This window comes from Aptenodytes forsteri, unplaced genomic scaffold (assembly GCF_000699145.1).
Source record: "Aptenodytes forsteri isolate BGI_AS27 unplaced genomic scaffold, ASM69914v1 Scaffold179, whole genome shotgun sequence".
In the NCBI taxonomy this organism is placed as follows: domain Eukaryota; kingdom Metazoa; phylum Chordata; class Aves; order Sphenisciformes; family Spheniscidae; genus Aptenodytes; species Aptenodytes forsteri.
The window spans coordinates 195,440-218,075 of record NW_008795378.1 but is presented as its reverse complement, the minus strand read 5'-3'; the positions used below and the strand labels follow the sequence as shown (position 1 = coordinate 218,075).

General features: G+C 37.7%; 1 protein-coding gene across 1 annotated transcript in view; it reads left to right on the top strand.

The window, feature by feature from the left end:
* The window catches only part of BCHE (butyrylcholinesterase), a 34,724-nt gene extending 16,058 nt beyond the window's left edge, over positions 1-18,666 (top strand). Inside the window, exons 3-4 of the mRNA XM_009280536.2 lie at positions 11,187-11,353; positions 18,364-18,666. Coding sequence (XP_009278811.1) covers positions 11,187-11,353; positions 18,364-18,491 — 295 coding nt within the window. The 3' untranslated portion in view covers positions 18,492-18,666. The remainder of the gene's footprint in view (positions 1-11,186; positions 11,354-18,363) is intronic.
* The last annotated feature ends 3,970 nt before the right edge of the window (positions 18,667-22,636 follow it).

Here is a 22,636-nt window from a genome sequence, read left to right as displayed (position 1 = left end):
ATGGTGTTTTTTTTTTTTTTTTTTTTAACTAATGAAGTTTTAAATATCTGCCTCTCATGAATGTTATTCACAATGGTGTTCTCAAGGAGTAGCCTCCAAATGAATTTTCTATACAACTGGAAATGCTTGGAGGTTTAACAGTTGTTTTTTCCTAGGTATGAAGTAGTCTGCATACTATAATTTCCACAAAAGCCCCCTCAATTTTGGAAGAGAAGGCTCAGATATCCTCCCCTCTTTACACACTATTTCTTCTTGAGACCATGCCTTTCATGACTCTCAGTCCAAATGTTGGTATTTGGAGAACTCCCTCTTGGTGTAGTTCAAATCAGACTCAGAGGATGTTATAATGCTGGGACATAATTTGAATGTGTTTATCAAAGAAAGTTACATGTAACTTCCACTTGTAAATGTCAAACCTACAATGAATTTATAACACAGATAAGAAAAGAACTTAATCTTTTTTTTATTTTTAAATAACTTTTGGGGGGGGTTATGAACACTACAGCTTCTTATTTACATTTCCCATCATGAAGTATCAGTGGTTCTGTTTCAGATGAAGCAATAACACATATACACGCTACTGAAAGCTACCTAATGGTTTCATTTATAAGACTGCTGAATTTGGCCTAGATTACATGGTAGTTGAAGTTTGTGACTCATGCTCTTCCTACCATTCACAGAAATAAAACAGTGGCAGTATTGGAAAATATCAAGAAAAATGCTACTATGATGAAGTCCATCAGGACACAATGAATTTAGATGATTTTATTTGGTGCAGGGCTATATGGAGCATCCATCTTGAAAAGAAATCATGATTAGGGCAATTACAATTGAAAACAATTCTCAAATATTATAACTTAGTATAGTATCTTCCACACAGTCTGTATTGAAAATTTTGTCTCTAGAGATAAGGAAAACACTGAATCCATTTATCTAACAATTTCTGAGTGTCTGGGATGAACTCTATTAATGGGAGAGAAAGCAAGAGATGGAAACAGCAATCATATACATATGAGTACAGTATTTACTCTTTCTCACAACCAACTAGGCTGAAAAATTTTACCAAACACACTGGGAATTTAAAACACAGTATTAATAGTTCCATGGCAATAAAAACATTTTTCTCTCCCTTTACACTCTCTCTTTAAGTTTGTCTCAGGGAGCAATTCTGGTTAAGATACTATGTAAGTTTATGTTTTTCCAGGTCATGAGAAGGAGAAATGAGGTTGTAGAGGAGATAAGACAGTTTCAGAGGATGAGTAAAAGGGCAAGTGCCATGTGCCTTCCTGTCTACTTATTCTTTTACTTACCTTCTATGGAAGTTACCTCCTCCTTCAAGGTCTCAATAGGGTTCAGCACCTTCTTCCATTTCCAAACAGTCCTCTTCAAGCTCTACAAGGAAGACTAAAAACTATAGTTTAATTTGATTTCTTGCTGTAGCCAGGAGTGTTAAAAAATAACAGCTGTGAAAAGTGGTCCTTGAAAGCTAAAATTGATACCATACGAAAGGGCATAAGGTTCTTACAAAATACTTCACAGAAACATTAGAAAAAAAGGCAAAAATGTTCCTCTAGAATAAAGAAGGGCTAAGCCATAGTGTTGCCTCTCTCATGTCTATTAAAAAGTGACATAAATACAAACTGTGAATATTCACACCATAACCTGGAGTCCTGGAGAAGGTGTGAAACCATCATTGTGAATTCTGTCCAGGAGGAGAGAAGCTTCTTTTGTAAACAGCTACAGGTATTTCTCCAGTTGGGACCTGATCCAACGCTTTTGAAGTCAATCAATCTGTTCCATTTGTTTGGATTTGGATCAGCCCCTAACTAGTAAGTTGACTCACCTCAAAAAGTGCTGGACTGGTCTTCAAACACAGTGCAAAATAACACATCAGATGCAGGGCATGTTAAGCAGAAGGAATAAAATACTTTTGAAAATTCTTTACCGCTTTATCACAATACATAATCTAAATGTGTAAATGACTACAACTATATGTTGTAGGTATGTTATATTAGACACGTCACGTTCCGCTTAGTGTGGCTGTGAGCATCACACTGAGTGATTGATAAGTATTTCTTAAAACAAGACAGGATAAAACATATTTTTTGGTAGTTTAAAATTATTTCCACATTAATGACAAAATTTCATCCATTTCCCTGAACTCAATTTAACTTCAAATCTTTTGTCTTCTTGAAGTCGTACCATTAAGTTGAAGATTATTCGCTGGTTTTGGGTTGTTTTTTTTTTTTTCTTTTCCTCTTGCCAATCATTCTTCTCATTGTGGCAGCCTCCAGCACTCAGGCTCTTTCCATTTTCAGAGCTTGCTTTTTTTTCTTTGGCCAGAAATAATGCTCTGTGATGAGAAAGCTGTGAGATTCAGCATGGTTCAGTCTCTTCTTTACACTCTCTTCAAAACTGTGCAGAACATGCATGTATTTGGGATGTACCATCTGAGATATTGAGGGATCTCTGACTGTCAGAGCTTTACGACTGTAGTATAGACTTGCTGAGAGGACAGGAGACACAGGTCTAATAGTCCTCACTCAGATGAACCCAGAGGATATCGGGACAATATTGTTCTCATTTAAATCATAGTGGATCTTCATTATTAATTAGAGCTAAATTTAGAGAAAGGTCGGGTCATACTTAACTTTACCAGTTGCTCAGGAAAGGACAGTTTAACTCATTTTCAAGTTTCTAGTGCTACTGACTCTTAGAGCGGTGGGACTGCTGTTCCAGACCTTGTATGATAATCACATCTCATATGCTATAAAGGTAGTGAAGTTTGGGTCAGGGCTTCCTGAAATAGCACCAAGCTTTGCTGGAACATTTTCACAGTGGAGGAGACCTACATGGAGGAGTGCCAGCGTGGACCCAGGAGGTTAGAAATACACAGCCAGGGTCTGAAAAGCTCATTAGCTCTGGCTCGGCTGACCCAGCTCATTATTACTTCTGATACCAGAGCAGACTCCAATCCAGGAGCCAGGGATTTGAGGCACTGAGCTCCTAAATGCATTGCAAGCATGCCCAAAGAGCTAAGGCAGAACATCCTGGTTCTAAATTTCTCAAATACTATATTATTTATGGCCAATACCTTAAGACCTACCATGTCAATCCCTTATATATAGCAGGAATTCACAAATAAGTACCAGGACATGCACAAGCAAGAATCATTTCAACTTGATGGGTGCTTCATGAGGCTGTTTTGAGCAAAGCACAAGTCGACCAAAAAAGAAGCAACAGCTTGTTGCTTCATTTCCTGAAACTGATATTGGTTGTAATAGTGCATACCATGATAATTTATAGTTTAAGACATTTAAACACACAACTGCTGTCACCAAGCTGGAATCTGGAAGGAATATCCTGAGCTTTATTTAGCCTGTGAAGGTGTAAGAAAGCCTAGCTGCAAAGGTCCTTCTCCGATTTCTGTCAGTTAAAAAGTACGCCAGCTGGATCCTACAGGTTTCTTTAAGGATCAGCAGAAGAAATAATATTTACCTACAATATAACTTGCAAAGCAGTTTCCTTTTGCTGTGGCTCAGGGACACTTTATAGTCACTAGATTATGAACTCGTGTGTGATCGCTGAGTGAGAACTGAGCACCACAGAATGTAATGAACTTCCCATAAACAGCTGCTTAAGAAAAGTAATTTGAAGGATTCAAATCTGCAACCTCTCTCAAACTTGTAGTACTCAATCATATGAGTCCTTTCATTTGTTACAGTGGGAATCTGAGTAAGGCTCAAATGTTGCAGAATCAGGACCAACAATTTTTGCATCATAGTAAGTGAGAAAGGCTTAATTACTACAGATTTTCAGAAACAGGTTACTATTTTCTTGCAAGAATTAAATTCTAATAAATAAAACAATGTTTTTAAACATGACTAATTTTTTTTTTTCTAAATTCCCCAGTTCTTCATAGTGTCACAGGAGCACAGGCCTGATACCTTGAGAATGCTGGTGCCATGAGGCTGCAAGGAAGCTTAGTGTATGAAACTTAATCGTGGATGCTTTCCAATCACCCAATATCGCACAGGCTGACAATACCCCTGTCTGAGTTGTCACCTTTTAGTATGGTAGTTTTTAGAGCTTGGTTATTATAAATGGCACTGTTCACCCTCTTCAGCTGATAGATTAGAGAGCTGCTGTCTTTCCCATTAGTCTAAGTGGATAAAGACCTTAAGAGAATATTTTAAAATAAAAGTGTGGCAGCACATTTGCACAGAGGGTCGATCACTTCAATAGATAGGATGGTTAGTGATTAGCTGATATTAAGTAATTAAATAAAAACTAGCAACGTAACTTGTTATGTGGTATGAGGTATAAAGAGCACCAACTGGTAGCAGTAGTGACATCAAAAGTAATATATGTATTTGTGAAGTGATAGCGTGTCAGCTTTCCAATTCACTTATTCAGGGGTGACACTTCCCCTTGTCTTGTTATTCTAAATGGGCCAATTCATAAACTTTGGATAATGGACAGAAAAGTGCCCCTGTCATCTTGTCTTCGCTTTTGCAGCTTCTAATAACAAAAGCCTCAAAGTGTTCAATTTAATGTAAAACATTTTGGTATAATGTAAAGATTTCAGCCAGGGAGTCCATCAAATCATTTTAGTAGGTGGTAGATAATTAGCTTACTTGGGGAAAATGTTCTGGATAACTGTCTGAATTTCAAAAATCTAAGAATAAATTCATTATACTGAATCATACATAGGTGGACCCAATTGATGGTGATATTGCATCAGAGGCAATCCACATATTCAAGCAGTGAGAGCCTTTCAGATTTATACAGGCCTCAATTTCTGAGTGGAAAGCTTATACAGTAATTAATGCTTCTGGGGATGTTTTTACAGTTAACGGGTTTTTTTTGCAGGTGTTACAGATATTTCTTCATCCTTTCCCTTGCTAACCTTTCTAAGGAAAGTTTCCAGAACAGGTTCATTTTCTTTGTTCCAATAGCTAGGACTGTTCCTCACATTAAGGACTTTGAGTCTTCAACCTCACAGCCCTCTCCAGTGTCTACTTAACAGTGAGTCATCTGAAACTAATAGCATGGTATGAAGAAACCATTGGCATTAAGCCAAATTGTTTGAGGCTTTGAGAAGATTCAACCAGTAGTTAACAATAAAATCTGCTCTTCTTTTTCATAGGACTGGGCTGGAAAGTATCTGTTAAGCTCCCAGTCATACTGTCCAAGCAAAGCCTTACACAAACATGCACTGTCGCTACACCATCATCCCCCCCAGGGACCACACCACTGTCCAAAATTGATATTAACCTGGCAATTGTTGTGTTGCAACAAGGAAATGAACATAGGTATAAATATCATGCATCATGGCCTTTAGAAGTTATGCAAGACATCTGGATACGTTTGCCTGACTAATGCTGCAAACACTTCCGACCCCTCTGCAGTGAACAGTGCTCCGGAGGGCTGAGGCAGCACAGACATTCCTGGTGTTACTCATCAGCTCTCCTGTTAATTAGGAGTGCCCTTCTGTCCAAGTAGAAAAGAGGGAAAACAACAAAATGTTTTCTTCCAGGCTGGGGGGGGGGAGGGAGGTGGAGGTTCATCCATTTGGGTTAGATAAATAAAGATATTTTGATTGGGTATGTTGTTTAGTGCCAGCATGATTAATGGAGGTGTTCTACACAACACAGACACTAATAAAGCAATTGGAAAACCGAGATAAATTTTTAAGATACAAATCTTGTGGCGTTTCCTCAAAGCATATGATATCCCCATTGTGACTCCTCTGAAGTCAACAGGATCGCTCGTTGATTGAGGCAACAGCAGAGGGACTCATGCTTTAGGCCAAACTGCAGAAAGAAGCACTAATGGTTGGCATAGCCTATCCCTCGGATGAGCGGAGTTGGAGGCCAGAGCTTTGATGGGGACCTGTCACAAGTTGATGTTATCCAGGAGCCCTTATCATCCTATCTTTTTTCTTTTTAATCTACTTGTAGCTTCATTAAAGCAAGCAGGCATGACATGGTGCAGTGACAGCTTAACCTGTGGTACCAGCTGTTAGTTTGGCATCTTTGCTTGCGTTGTAAACCACATAACTCTGCTTCCAACCCCTTACTCACTGAGATCAACTGTTGATACTATAGCCCAGTTGATGTCTTCTCATCCTTTTGTTCATTTTGCCTGAACCTTGAATTTCTCTGCCCCGTGCTATTTTACTCCCTTTCACCTGGCAGAAAATGTATATAGGAGACAACACAACCAAAATTTATAATGCTACAGAAAAAGCAGTTCATTATGTATTTCTACAAGCACAAAGACATTATTTATTACATTCACTCCTATCAGGTTTTATACCTGTACTGGGGTGCTGCATGGGTGTTTTCAGGGGTGGGAACCACATTGTGCTGCTGGTAGCCTTCACACGGCTGCTCTGAAGCCACCTTGGTTACAACTGCGTGGCTCCTTTTGATTGGAGTATAGACCTGTGCAGAATTGTCCCTCATTCCCAGAGCATTCCCTCATTTCCCTGGGGTGAAACACTTACAGTATGCTTCTTATCTGATGCTGAGCTGACTATTTCCATAATTCTTAAAGGCTTTGTAATGCAACTGTAGAAAGTGCGCAAGAGATGGGGTTATTGTTGCTGCTGCATTCTCTCTAAGGCCGTTCCCCCTCCGTGTTATCTTGTGCCCATGGTAACACACTGTAAAATGGCATCCTATGAAAAACAGCTGATTGCCAGTACTGCTTGATAGCTACAAGGAATCATGAAAGCTAATAAAAAATGATTCAGATTCACTCTCTCCTCCTTTAAACCAGCTGTTTAAAAGAAAAGGGGGCCAAATTGAAAATGAGCATCCGCAGTTACAACCCTGATGAAGCCAATAAAGTCGCACCTAGGAGGAACAGGTGTCCATTTGATTTCAGTTCGTACTGCACAGGGGAAGCAGAGGGTGCAGCAGCATTATCATAACTTTTCATTAATCTCAGTGGGTAACCCGTTCAGCTAACAAGACACATGCCAGCAGAATGCCAGTCTGGTGATAACCTGCAGAAGGCACCAAGGAAGAAATTGCCTTACTAAATGTCTGTGACTGGTGGGGTTGCTGCTACCATGATGAGAGCAGGAGGGAGGCAGGCTGTGCATGGAGAGGCCACCTTCCCGCTGCTCCACACAATGGGGAGGAATGGGAAATCCTCTACAGGGTGAACTGTAGGCAAACGAGCTTGCTGAGCTCTTCTCAGAGCAGGTTGGAGGGAAGCCAGCTGCAACTGAAGAGACAATTAAGAGCAATAACATACTGCTCAGGTGAAATTAGTGTATGCTTCCTCTCAGGGAGCAATATCTCTATGAACAGCTTCAGCAAGGCAGAACAAATATTTGTCTGTCTGGGGTCTTCCAGGGAGACTGTTTGGAGGAAAGGGTTACTGGAGACTGGAGGTAAAATTGTGTTTTGGCCTGTGAATCTTAGATGAATTACGCCAACTCAAACTCACTGTGTTAGACAACTAAAATGATGTGAGTTGTGTTTTTCTTTTCCTCTAGAGAAACACACAACATGTTAACCTGACCCATTTACAAATAAAGCAGCTAAATAGGAATATAGTGAAAGCTTGGGACAATCTAAGCTAGCATGTGGTACAGTTAGTGTTTACAACACTCATTAGGAAGGTAAATGATGCCTAAAACCATTTTCAAGAGACTTAGAGGAAATTTTTCTTTGTGGACTATATCAAAATATAACCTAACATTACAAAAGAACCTCTCTGTTAAATGGTGATACCACAGCAGAGTGAAAAGTATTCAGAGCTCACTCACAAAAATAAAGTGAATATTTTACAGGTACTTTATATCATGAATGCTTACAAAAAAAAAGTTAGATCATGAATTAAATTTTTGTGTTTTTGTTTGATAAACCATCTGTAAGAGTAATGCTATGTAATAATAAATATGCAGTGAGCTAGTATTGTATTTCAAGGTATATCGATCATATTATGAGAATGGTAATTTATGTATGTTTATTATGATTAACAAAACTGTGCTCAGGTTGTTGCATTTTCCATCTGAGCCAAATTAACTTTCTCTTTCTAAAGTTGTTGAAGATGAACATTAAATATACAGAAGTTATCAGTGAATAAGCTCCTCTAAAACCCTCTTCATTCCTGTGTCAAATCAAGCATATTTACTATGAGTCTTGAGAATTAAATGTTATTGACAGTTATGGACATAATATACCCAAAGGGGAAAAACCTGAACTTAGTAACAGTGAGCAATACCAAGGAACTTCCACTGAGCACAAGATTAAAAAAGGCTTGTGAACTTCACTGAGAGCACATATATGTATAAAGGTAGAACATGAGAGCAGTTTTGCTGGAGATTGAGCTCAGAGAGAGACTGTTTTTCAAGTTAATGAGAAAATAAGTTTGGCTTCCTTAAAGACATATCTTAACAAAATAATTAACTATAAATGAGCTGCTGTACCACTATCAGAGAGTAGAAGGAGTCCAGTCTATAACTTCAGGGCACATGCAAAGAAAAAAAAAATAGCTGAAATAATGAAACAAATTCTATTTACACCAAAGTTTAAACACAGGTGGCTTGTTTTTGGTTTTTTTTTTTTCCCCTTTACATTTCTTCTCTGGGAGCAATTCAAATAATTGTATTTTATTGCCATAAGACTTGTTCCTGCAAACATTAAAAAGTGCGTAGAAAAGGAGCTAGTTTCTTTCTAAAATATTCAGTGAAGAAGCTCACATTTGAAGAAGCTCCAAACAAGATGAAGGTCTTCCCTGACTAGAGCTTATAGATATGGACAGAAGCCTAAGAAAGGTGATTAGTGTTTGACAAGGTAGATGCACAAGATAGAGGTTCATCCTGAAGATGCGTGGCCCAAGCCCTTTTGGGACACACCTTCAGGCCCCGTTGACAGCACTGAGGTGGGCAAAACTGGAAGGTACTGAAAAAGAGATGATTGAATAGTACCAGACGATGAAAAAGCAGAGGTTTGAGGAATTGGTAAAGATGATAGGATGGAGGAGGTTTCCATGGAAATTTTGAGCTTTGTTCCAGTAGAAGCAAGTTCCTATAATGTATCAGCAAAGATTGTCCATCCAAACATAGACAGAGACAAGGTTGTGCAGTGTATTGGATTCCTTTCTGTTCAGTAAGGATATCCTCACAATACTTTTAATTTTCTATATGAATATTGTTAAACTTTGAGTTTGGCGCAAAAAACAGGCAATGTTACAGCTTATTCTGGACACTGCAATCCTCATCATTAAGTTATTATCAAGAAGGAATGAACAGTAACTGTGATAGAACAATGAGGTCATAATTGTAACTTGTTCTTTACCAGTTAAAAATTATACTCCTGTGATGTCTCTGTTTTGCGGTAACTGGGAGCTACTTTTTGACTTGGGAAACCTTCAATAATGGAGCTAAGAAGGAAATTACTGGACATTTCTTTGAACAGTAGGCTTCCTAGAAATGCAGGGAGAATGTCATAATCAGCAGGTTCACATATTTCAAAATGCTGCGTTCATCTGACAGTTCTTTCAATCATTTTTAGTAAAATACATCTGTAACTATTATGTAATCCCCCCCACACCTGTAAATTATAATGTGGAATGTCATGATTTATTGCATAGCATAAAAGCTGTTAAATGAATACTGACAGCACCATTAGCATTCTGATCTTGAACTGAAGTGCAAGTCAGCTCTGCTTAAGTCATCGTTCTCATGAGCCACAAATAAATGTGCAGTTAAAAAGGGTGCCATAGGTTAATCAGAGCTGAATTAGTAAAGAAAAATTAGTAAAGAAGTGAGCAAGTCGGGAAATGACATGCTGAATCTCTTACTCTAACATCACTTTTCCTTAAGCAGCCAACGCCTGGTGCTAAAGATTCCAGAGTAAAGCAGAATACTAAAACATGGGCCAAAAACTTGATTCATTCTGAATGAACTAAGAGATATCGACACTATTTCAGCAGCTGAATCTTGTGCTCTGACTGCTCCCACCTACACCCAGTACCTTGTTCCCACTCCTGGCAAGCAGAACTCAAGTGGGGTCCACACAGCCTGGACTCCTCTCTGACCGTTGCCTTCTGGGAAGAGTCCTGGTGAAAAGGAAAGTACAGATAACCAAATTAACTTAGCTAATAGTGTTCCTAATTTATCCCACTGAGAATTACCAACTACTGTTGTTCTGCCCTAAACCCCAGATTCCTTGATATCAACTTCTAGAAAAGAAAATAAGTCCTTCCGCTTGTGCATTGCAATAAGATATTTAATTTGTATTCTTAACCTCTTCTGAGCTAACATAGTTTTATACTTTAAACAGTCACAAATCATCTTTTTCTGAAAATCACATTCAGTCTCATTTGTTCCCTATGCAATGCTCCCCATTTTGTTCTTTTTCTACACACTTAAAGCAATTATTTTTTTCTTCAGTCATATAGATACTACATATTGTCCTTTTTGGAGGGGAAAACTGAATGTCTGTCCCTAGAACCTTATGAATTCCATTGTATTATAAATATTTATCACAACTATTTTAATACTAACAGCTGTGATCCTTTAACGTGCAGAGCCTGTTTTATAAAGAGCCAAGTGCTCTGTACCTCTTCCCAGTTTCCAAAAGGTTTGAGACTGCTCATGTTTGGCACTCCGCTGATGGGGTTCAGCATTCTTCAAGGAGAAACTGTTCCTTCTTAATGAAGGATAGTTCTTTTCTCTCCCAATATAGCTCTCATCCAAAGTTTAGACGTTATTTGTACCTTTACTTGCATTTTTATCCGAGCTGTTTAGTCCAATCTATTTGTCTATCTGAAGAGGCCAGCAACGTTCAAACTAAAACATAAACCACTCAACCTCCCAAACTGGTTGGTTTGTTTCTTCTTAAGCCACCCATAATAATTTACAGCTTCTGTGAGAATCTCCAAATTCAACGAGTGTATTTTGTGTATGGTCATTTATTAACTTTTTTCCCCTTAGGTGAACCCAGGACACCCCAAAAGGGGAATATAAATTGTATTTTTTTTTTAAATGAAGTTAAAACAAAGTTTATCTTCTTTTATTCCCCCTGTTACTTACAAAAGTAAACTTCAGTAATTCCAAACTAACATACTTAAGCTGAAATAACTGTTAAATAAAAAAGTATACTTTTTTGATGTGCTGAGGTATTCCTCATTCCAAATGAAATGTTTCTTTTCTCATTTAGAACTCCAAATGGGACCGTGATTAATGGAACAAGATGGCCAGTCTTCACCAGTACTGAACAAAAATATTTGACATTAACTACTAACACTTCAGAGATACTGACAAAATTACGTGCTCAGCAGTGTCGATTCTGGAATATTTTTTTCCCCAAAGTCCTGGAAATCACAGGTAAAAATGCTTTTATAGGTGCTTTTATTTAAACTTTTACACAAGGATCATTTGCTCGATATTAACGTGATACTCTCATTTAAATCTTTACATTCATATTTGTAACTGAATTTCCACGAGATGTTCAGATGTTGGACAAAACCATCCATGTTGTTGTGGGGGTGTACCCTGCAACATGCCCTATGCTTCTGGCTATGGGCTTACCACCCTGTAGCACCCTGTTATGCACAAGGACAAAACCTGGGGACAGGACAAGGCCCAGGACTTGTGCGGTGTGGAGCTTCTCTGCCCCAAAGTGCAGATACAGCCACAATGTGAGACATTTTAGAATGCCTCAAATCTCTGTTCTCAAGCTACCCACTGTGAGGGTCAGCACTGCCTAGCTCTGGATTCCTGGGATACTACAGAGAGCAGGAAAGACATGGCTGAAGTGGGAGCTTGCACTGGGATTTCTGGAGGCTTTAGATGTTCTGTATAAGCTTCCTGTATCTAAGGTACATTGTGGGGTATTATATTTGGATTCTATTATTTATGGGATTATATTATTATGCAGCTAATCCACAGAGGGTATTAAGTGTGATGCTACTGCCAAAAGGGGATTCTGTTCTACATCTCACGTGAGAGCACCTTATGTTTTTTTTCTAGAGTGTCAGTCATTGATGACAACAAGAAACTTCAGGATTTGCCTATGCAAAATAGAACTTATTTGTGCCTGACTGTGTATACAATGTGTTTATGAGATTTCACTACCCAGAAAAATATACCAGGCTGTTTGAAACTTTAAGCTTAGTTGAACACAAAGGACTCAGATTTTCTTTAGAAGCCCGATGCCACTGTTTTTGCAAAGCCCACCAGACAGACCAAGCCTCTGTGCTTCTGGACTTCAAAAAGAATTGATTTTATGAAGTGATTTTGCAGCTCTAGAACTGCATTCTGCAGTTTAAAGTGTGTTGGGGGGGGGGAGGGGGGAGGTCTCATTTCAAAAATAAGATACACTTTTTAAATGTTAATTACTAATTTGCAAGCTTTCTGTAAGTTTCAGTTTGAATGTTAGTCTTAAAAATATGTAAACTTTCATGGTGCACAGATGATTCTTTCTGAAACAATTATTCCTTTCTCATTTGAGCTTATAACTGTATTATGGCTCAACTTTTATCCCCTCTAAATTCAATAGATGTGTTTCAATTAAATCAAGAGAAGCAAAATCAGTAGGAAAAATGAATAATTTATAAAGCATGCTCTGTGATTTTAAAATCACAGTATACCAAATTATGGATGGATTTGAGGGAGTTTTCTTGAATTCTGACAAGCCCTTTATGCTGAGCCAGAACTGAACTATTTTACATATTTCTTTAACCTGGCTGTGAAACTCTATGAGTAATGTGCATCTTACAAATGGACTGTGCATAACCAAATGCTCTGTGGCGGAGCAGAAGAGAGCACATCACCAGACATAGTTCAACACATCTTGGCAGGACAGCAGAGTCGCTTTGCATCGTCCTGTGGTGTGAGGGATGACAAAGCAACACTCTGGATCTGCCAGGAAACATAAATACATCATTTTGCCATATTCAGTAATTTACAACATAAATTTACATAATTTAATTAAAAGAAATTCCTGAGCATATTCCTAGCCAAAGGAAAGAATCTTAGTGCCTGGATCCTAATATAGAAATGAGACAAGAATATTGTCAAGAAGTAGTGCTGCTTTGTCATGTATCTAAATCTATCAGTCCTTGAAATATTGTAACAGAAATACTGTCTTTTTATATTTATGTTCTCTATAAAATCTTATGTAATTCTGACAAAGAAACCTTTAAGATCCTGCTTACAAACATGATATAATACTTTATATTGTAATAATTCTCTTTACTGAAATATTATTTTGCATATCCTATCTCCTTTTATGCCCAAAGGACAGTGCATGCCATAAACACACGTATTTCCTCATTTTCTGAGGGTCTATCTTTTCTATTACTTCTTCCATTGAAACATTCTTAGAAAAAGAAGGTTGCTTTAATATGATATAAGATGACAGAGAACAAGGAGTAAGGAAGTTTTATGTTATCATTATTGCAAGTTATAGTTCAAGTAGGGTTCAGATAGACAAAGTGGAATTACATCAATTAGAACCTGAAGAGGACAATTAAACCAACTTATTTTGCAGAAATTGCAAGGGGATTTCTCATTGCGCCAAGTGATCGGAATGTGATATGGACGTGCTTGGTAACGAACTGCTTCTTTAGTTACTGATCCACTCCTGGCACAAGCCTTGATACCCCCTTGAGGTCTTCTCAGCATGCAATGGCCAGCTCCAAGTGTTTTTAGCATCTGAGCAAGCCTGTTCCCATGACAGGCTGGGTAAGACAGGTTCCTTGAGGCAGTTAAATATATGAGAGAGGAAAATATTTAGTCCCTGCCGTCTTTATGGTTACATATTTTCCATTTTCCTCAAGTAACCAAATCAGATATGTTCCAAAGAATTTGTCATGGTTATGGATTGAGAAAACTAATAAGAAAAAAAAAAAAGCCTCACACACTAACACAACAGTAACAGCCATATATAAAATACCGGCCTTTATATCTCTAGAGGAGTTTGTATGATTTGGGAATATTTCACAATGTCTTCCCCTTCAATTTCAATATATAAAAGTATAACCGAAGACCTGAGTCAAAACATGTAGTTTTGTGCCTAGCTTGATAATAATCACTAGCCAGGTAAACTGGACCTAGACATGCCTTACGGGGGCTCTCAATTCCAACTAGACACATATTCTACACACATTTCAACCCTATTGCAAAGACACCGAGAATACCCTCTGATAGTACTCACCCTAAAACAAGCTGGGACCATTCAGCATTTAATGTTTCATTCAAAGGTGTGAGCACTGGGAAAATCACCAGAACTTTTTCTGATGACTGCATCTGAAAGAAACACACCAGAGGGACAGTAGACAGTAAGTGCTCTTAAGTAGCTTTTAGAGCAATCATATGTTAATTATAAAAGCCTCTGTGTTAGACTCTACCTCCTTAACACGATCTTTAATGCATCTAGAGCCCTAACTATTTATATATGCTTGTTTCCTCTTGATTACAGAAAGCTGCAGGCAGCCAATCTTTTCATTTGTGTTCCATTGCTATTTTAGTGTGCCTAATACATATTTTTCTATTTTATTTAATATTACTGCATCATATATCATCTATAGAGAAATCAAACAAAGTAGCTAATATAAATACGTTATATTTTAAAACAATGCTAAACAGATTTTGAATGTGGAGACAGAGAAAAGTTCAACCTCTTGACCAGTGAAAAAACAAAATAATTGTATTTGCTGTGATCCTCCAAATAGTATCTGGATTCTATATAGGTAAATACCCAGGGTAGTAAGAATATTAAAAATGCGACTAATTAGAAAATTCACCATCAGAATTAGTTTTCACTTCCCACAGAGCTAGATGCTGCACTCATTATGCATGCAGAAAAGTGAACTAGTCAAAAGTAACTTCACCAATACTACTGCACCTACCGACAAAGTAAGATTGTACTCAGTGCACCTATGGGCAATAAGCTATGTAACTTAACAGTCTAATTTCTTTCTGACTCCAGTACCTTGCATCCCAGGTCATAGGAGAGATAACAGCCCTTACAATATTTCGTCTCCCAGAGAGGTCTATTGACTTTTGGAAGAAGAAAATAAATAAAAAATCTGAAGTCCTTAAAAATACATATGAAAACAAATATACTGTTGTGGTTAAAAAAGCATTGATATTCAGACTTTGTGGTTAAAGAACACTGAATAGAGATACTGAAATATAGATACTATTTGTTTTCTCCTTTTGAACATTTGTGTAGAAACTATCACCATGAGAATCTACAGCATAGATAAACTCGTAGCATTTATCATACTAACGAATCAAGAAGTTTGCAGGTACCCACATTTATGACCTGTTAAGGACAGAAAAATTAATTCTAACTTGTTATCTCTTATTAATTATACTATATCATAACAGCTATATGGCCTTTGTCCCAATCTTACAGTTAATACCACAAAAATACATTTAAGATTAGCACTTTATTGGCACATCTAGCAGTTCAACAAATGATGGTATGGAGATAAGTTTAACTTTTCTATAATGCCATTAAAGTAAAGGCTGTATGCCTGTGTGAAAAGAAAAGAAATGCCAGCTGTCTGCACTGACACTGCCGAAGAATAAAAAAAACACCTTTCATTTTTTTTGTCTGTTAAACTGGGACCTTTCTGAGCACTGAGGTATGATTCGTTGCCTACTGAAACCTCGCCTTTTCTCCTTGTAAACTTCACTGGGCTTTGCATTAGGCTAATTGGTATTACTATAAAGTTTGTGATTGCCTAAATGACTGCACATAGCAAAATAACCTCACTGTATTATTAGCTGACTTCCGTAGTACTGCAGCACATTGTAGTAACCAGTGCTCTGAGCTGTAATATTAGTCAAGTCAAATTCTCTAATCATCTTTTTTTTTTTTCCCCCGCCTTCTAGCTGTCAGCTCATCTAAGTCATGGGTGGTTGCTTCAAAGAGATTGATGATGTTGGTGATAATGGGATGCATTGACTTGTGACTTCAATTTGGATCTTATCACTGAAAAAACCCAAACAAATGGGAATCCAAGTTCTTATTTCAGTGTTTTCCTTCCCCCTTTTGTCTTTTAGATTCATAATGGTGGCTACTCTGAATTTCTCGTTGTCTGCTTTCTGTAGCTGACTCACTTCTTCACTGTGATCTTTAAGAATCACTGAAATGCCTCAATTTATACTCTAGAACAGTGACTTTTAACTGAAGATGTGTGTATGGTAGAGGTATTCCAGTTTCTAAAGTCTTTGGGCAGACTTCAAACACATCTAAACCTGAATACTTAAAGAAGGAACAGAGTTTTATTAATTCATAAGTGGAGGCTTTGCCTGGATAAATAAAACTGGATACCCATAATCAAGAATAGGACAAGAAATACAGTTGAGGCATTTTTCTCCAAATAATACTAGTACTGGTTCATATGCTAAATTTCCAATCCATTTGACATATGTGGAAAATTTGGCTTTACCCGAGACCCTGGCTACATCTTTAAATTAAGAAATGTGCAAAGGAGAGTTCTTAGAGTCAGGAAAGTAAAATGTTTTGCATGTCTTCTCCCCATAGTCCTGTGAGTCATATCTTCATCGCTTAGTAATCAAAACACAGTTTTATTGTTACCAGTATTTACAACTCCTCTTTGAGCTAATGACAATTGCGGCCTGCAGAAAAAATTTAAAAACTATCTGAAATTCTTTGATCTCCGATGTAACCAACCTTATTTACATCTTTGAACTGAGGGAGAGGAGCGCGGTTAATTTTTTAATATTTTTTCCTATATTTGTTCTTCACAATTTCCCTTTTGACTACAAGAAGTACAGAACCTCCCCAAGAAAAAGTATCTTGGTTTTATTTCTGGTCTCACTGAAACCAAGAAGTAATGTAAACCTCATTTCAAAGTCTCATTAAATTGCCATCTGGATTTCCAGACCAAAAAGGTTTGGAAATGTTGAGCTAAACTGCAGATAAGCAACCAAATTACTGGATGCTTCTCCAAACTAAATCTCTGAATCTGTTAACTCTCTTTCCAGAATATTTTCTCTACTGATGTGTAAAACACAAAAGTATTTCATTTCCACATAACCAGTGGACAGAGGCGGAGAGGTCCAGGCGGGAGGAAGGGGTGGGGGGGGGGGGGGGGGGGAAGGGTGTATTTATGGAGGGAAAGGGCCTATTCTCTACTGCAGCAGAAGAACATAAAGTCAAAAGAGCATAAAGAAACCATGGAACTGTTACCTCATGAACACAGTTACCAAATTTTTTTGGAAGGGGGGGGGGGGGGGGGGGGAAGGGTGTATTTATGGAGGGAAAGGGCCTATTCTCTACTGCAGCAGAAGAACATAAAGTCAAAAGAGCATAAAGAAACCATGGAACTGTTACCTCATGAACACAGTTACCAAATTTTTTTGGAAGCAAGCTGTGTCAATATGGGCCACTGAGATAATTAGGTCCAGAATGAATAAAGGCATTCATAGATTATAAATAGTTTCTAAACTTTAAGAAAAAGTCTACAACTGATCCAAAATAATAAGCCAAGTACGCGATACAGCCTACATATGTTATCTTTCCTTTAGTTGCTGTATGGGTTGTTCCTGCAAGGTCATTGCATTTCTCCCTAACATTAATTACCTTTTGGGACTGGAGGAAGTGATCCCTGTCCATAAAATACTCTGGGAACCTTGTAAAGTGATATATTTTTATTACTCCTCTCATTCTCACCCTCTGCTCTGATGCCTATAACAAATTTGGCAATAAATATTGCCTTGGGACACAGGATTAGTCAGCAAATGCTTTATAGGCTAGAATGAAAAAGAAAAGAGAAGATGGTTTCATGTTGACATAGCGCACATTTTACAGTATCCTTCTCCAAACTTGTGCCCCTTACACATTAAACTTGCGGATTTATTCCACAGTAGGGTGAAATCCTGGCCATCCATTGAAACTATCAACAATACTGTAGTTGCCTTGAACAAAGCAGTGATTTCACTGTATCTTTACAAGCACCTATCTCGGTTTGCATATTGTAGTCTTCAGCGTATGTAGGTTTCACTGTAGAGTATACTGAACCAAAGTAATATTTTGAGGATTTAAAAAAAAATAATGGTGGCTTTAAAATGACAAATTTGATGGACAGAATATTATCCAAAAGCAACAAGTCCATAAGTATATTTATTACCCTGCAATGTGCCAGAATGATATCTTTGCAGTCCTTCCTTCCTTCCTGATGTGAAAATAAAGTGTTAATCACAGAATTTTCAGTCATTCCAGGTTTTAGAAAAGAGGCAAAAGACCATCCTATAATGTATTTGGAGCAAATGACATTGATAATCAAAATTATTTTTCAATTAGCATATAAAAAGATTCAAATTTAGATTAATGTAACCCATTTCATGTTTTACAGGAAATATTGATGAAGCAGAACGAGAGTGGAAAGCAGGATTCCATCGCTGGAACAATTACATGTCAGACTGGAAAAATCAATTTAATGATTACACTAGCAAGAAGGAGAGATGTGCAGGCTCTAATTAATATGTTTACCCTTTCCAGTATGTCCGTATTACTGTTCAACAGGCAAATATACAGGTAGCTTTCTAACACATCTAGCATTAAATATGTTATGCAGATTAAAAAATGTTATGGATATAATTTTGATTCCCCAGATCTTTCATTTATATTTTACCTCATATCTCAATAAACAATATAAGGCATCTGTACTCTTTGAAGCTTCACTGTGTTAAATAGGACTATAGAGATTAAAGTCTGAAGATTAATGAGGTACATATTATTATAAACACTAGCTGCTTAAATTCACACTTCAAAGAAACAATGTAATCTGTTATAGAAAAATGGATTTTTTTAATAGAAATAGCAGTGTCTTACAGTATTGCCATGCAAAACAATTGGTTTTGATCTTTAACTGCAATGCCACCACACTTAAACCTTGCTTCAGACATAATTTAATTGACATAAACATAAAGAGATAACAACTTTGCTGGACACACCAAATGATATTTGCTTGTTAGACCAAAAATTTTTAAGACTGCCATTAAAGCCCAAATCATTGCTTCTTTATGGCCAAATCTGTAGGACAAAGCCATAGTAGGAGAGTATTCAAACTATGTACTGAAGGCCTAAATCATCAGCACTCTGTGTGCAAATGCAATAGTGAAACAAGCCAGAAAAACTGATACCTCTGCTATCCTCATTTTTCAAGGAGTAAAGACCTATGGATTCACAAAGTAATGAACTCTCAGTTTTCCCTGCTCAGGCACCCACTGTCTTCAGCTGGTAAAAGTCTCTGCTATGGAGGTAAGCTTCAATTATGATGTATTTTGTCCACCAAGTTGCCTCCCAGTCAAGGGACAGCCCCACATTTACCGGAACATGACAGACAAGTTTTTATACCTGCAGAAGAGCATTGATCTGCATGTCAGCAGGTTCGTCAGAAATCAGCCATGAAAGCCCTGCTCAGCCAGCCAGCTCTCAGCAGAAGAGTGGGACCTGGCCACAAAGCCCTTGCTTCTCTCAGGGAAGTCTGGGAAGCATATCACTGCAGAGGGATATTGTGACCTTGGTGGGAAGGACCCAGCTCTTTGAGATGGTCAAGTGAGCTCCAGTTGCCATGCAAGTAGGCATCTCCTGGATTCCTTTTCACCTACTCCAGCTGAATCAATTAGAAGCTTCTAAAAAAAACCCTTGGATAACTCTTCTTCCTACTTCTCTGAATCTAGATGGGGTTAGAAGTTGTATGCCTGAATAACACCTTAATTAGCTGCTTTTCATTGGCCCAACTGGGAAGAATAAATACCAAAAATTTGATAAACATAAGGAGTATGTAAAAGCAACAACTCATCTCATAAATAAATTATCCTGAAGCTTTCTGTAAATGTAATAGCATTTCAGTGCATCTATTTTCTGTTCTAGTGATTGCAAGCTCTTGCAAAATTCCTTCTCAAATTGAGTAGACTGAAGAGATCTAGATATTGAACAGAGAGTGTTCTCTTTCTGGCAATCAGTTTGACCACACAGGATCCCTACACTGAAAGGATTTATTTTTGCAGAAAAAGCCAAATTCTGCAACAGACTATGGCTTATCACCTTTTCAGTTATTTCTAAGAGAATACAATTATTTCCCAACTAAATTATGGAAAACCACCTTTTAGCACAGTATTTCCAAAGACTACAATCAAACCTATACAATCAAAAAAACCCTGGTCATTTTTGAGCAAGCTGATTAAAATTTGAGATTATCTGGGATTAAAAAGCCCTCTTTATGCAGCACTTCATGTTTATACCACAGGTAATTAACTAATTACATACATTAGCACGGTTACTACTATTAACAGTCACATGGAGAGCTGCGTCAGTCTACAGTGTATTGGGTATTTATTGGCTATTCCTCAAGCAACTGATGAGCTACTGAAAAGAAACACAGAAGGATGAACTTTCTGTCTATCATTGAGCCAGTTCTGGTACTCCCCATTTTATTTATGTGGTGTGCTTCATAGACATGTTGGGTGCTGATCTGCCACAGTGAGCCTTGACAGCACCAGCAACACCTGAGCATGTTTAAAAGAAACATTTGTCTCTTTTGATATCCTCTTCTTCGCTATATTTCACTATCTGTCTAATCAGCCTAATCAATGGGGAAAAAAAAAATCTGAGCTAATTAAAATACACAGATAACCTTTGGGAAGGTCAGGTTGCAAAGCAGTTTATAAAATATTTTGCTTGGAAGATGTCCTTTGTCTGTATGTGCTGTGAGCTAGGCTGGATAAGGCCTATCTGAAGACTAATATCCTTTCCACAGTATGCGTACCATGCCTGTGACGTTCTTAAGAAGGAATAAGGATGGAGGGAAAAGGAAAGAAAAGCAGAATAAAATAAAGGTTAAACCACTTTTTGAAGTGTGGTTTTACTGATTTTCTTGGTGTGAATAAATTGCTAGTTTTGTATTTTTTTCGTATGCTGGGAAATAATATCTCCATTTATCATTCATATGAAATCAATACATCATGTAGTCATATATTCATATCCCACACTTATGCAAAAACAGGAAAGCCTTAAGTACTTGGATGTAAGCGACTAAAGTAATGAAGAGTGAAAAAAGACCAGTCCCCATTGTGGGTAGCTTCAAACTAAAGGTCAAACAAATTTATGCCAGAAATTGTTTGAGGATACTGTGTCATTGCTTAAAATTATGATTACATATTAGAGGGGTATCTCACCCAGACCTCACTGAAGATGTAATGTTGTTAATTAATGTTTTCTTTTGGTTTAAAAGAAGCAAGAAACCAAGGTTTCTCTGTGAAACCAGAGAAAATATGTTGATTCTTTCTTACCATCCTTGATATCCGAAGCAAGAATTCTGAATTTAGTCCCAGAGTTGCTGAAAGATTATAATAAAATGAACTGCAGTGCCAACAAAAATGTTGGCGTTAAACCAGTTGTCATTAGGTTTATAAGCTAACAGCATACTGATTAAATTACAGACATTTCACACATATTTTAGAGATAGTCATGAGAAGACTGAAGTTAGAAATTTCCCAGCAAAACTCTGTTTAATTAAAACCACCAGTTTTTGCATTTTAAATGTTTTGTCTAAAGGAATTTGTGTTAGATAAGCTTTCAGTAAAGTTAAGCATTATTTGAGTGAAATCCCATCTCTGCTCCTGCTGGAGTATCAAAAACTGAAGGCGTTGGGATGTTCAGGGTACCTGGTCTAGGGCACCCTGGTCTGCATAGCTGGACCAGCCAAGGTTGAAGCTTTCTGGCTTTGAACAGGTGCCCTCAAACCCCAAAAGTTTTCTCTAGTAGAAACAAGACACACTCCCCCACCCCCCCCCAAAGTTTCCAGGCTTCCTCCGAATTCCAGATTTTACACTCATAACTTGGATTTTTGGGATGGGTGCTCAGACCTTGCTGTTCTAAGCCCTGGCCATCACTCTAGGTTTATCATACTGATAAAGCCAAATTTCTGTTTAAGTGGAAGCCTGGCTTTTTGGCCCTTTTTGGTCACTAGAGGCTCAGGCTATTTATAGAGCAGAGATTACTGCTCTATAAACACATAGATATACGTGCCTAATTTAGATCTTCATGAATAGCCAACTCATATGCGTCTCTTAATAGAGATTTGTCTCTGCTTCTTGCTATCAGCTCATAGTTGGGAAGGTATCTTTGCAACATAATAATTAAAAAAAAAAAGGACTTATATTCCTTATTTTAAGTAGAGTGTTGGAGAGAAAATGATCTTAGATTATGAAAAACTGATGGAAATTGAGAAAAATGTATATATGTTTCATGATGTATAAACTTAGTAGCATCTCTGTAGGCCTCTAATGTTCCTATCACAACAGATCATCAGCAAGTGATTTGGCCCATTGTCATATGCAGATATCATAGATTAATCTGAACGTAACATTAACAGTGGAGAGATACATATTTGTCTTCGTCAACACCATAACATTGTCTTCTCAGGCTTGACTATGGTTCATGCATTTCTACTGGCTCAGCACCAGTTCTGCAACATCAGCAGCGGCTATTTAGGGGAACATAAACGTCACAGTACTTCAGTTACACCTGCAGCATGTCCAGCTAGTAAAAAGTAGCCTATGCTGCCACTGCCAAATGCCAGCCTGTCCACAGAGGGCTCTTGCCCTTCTTTCCCCTCCAGC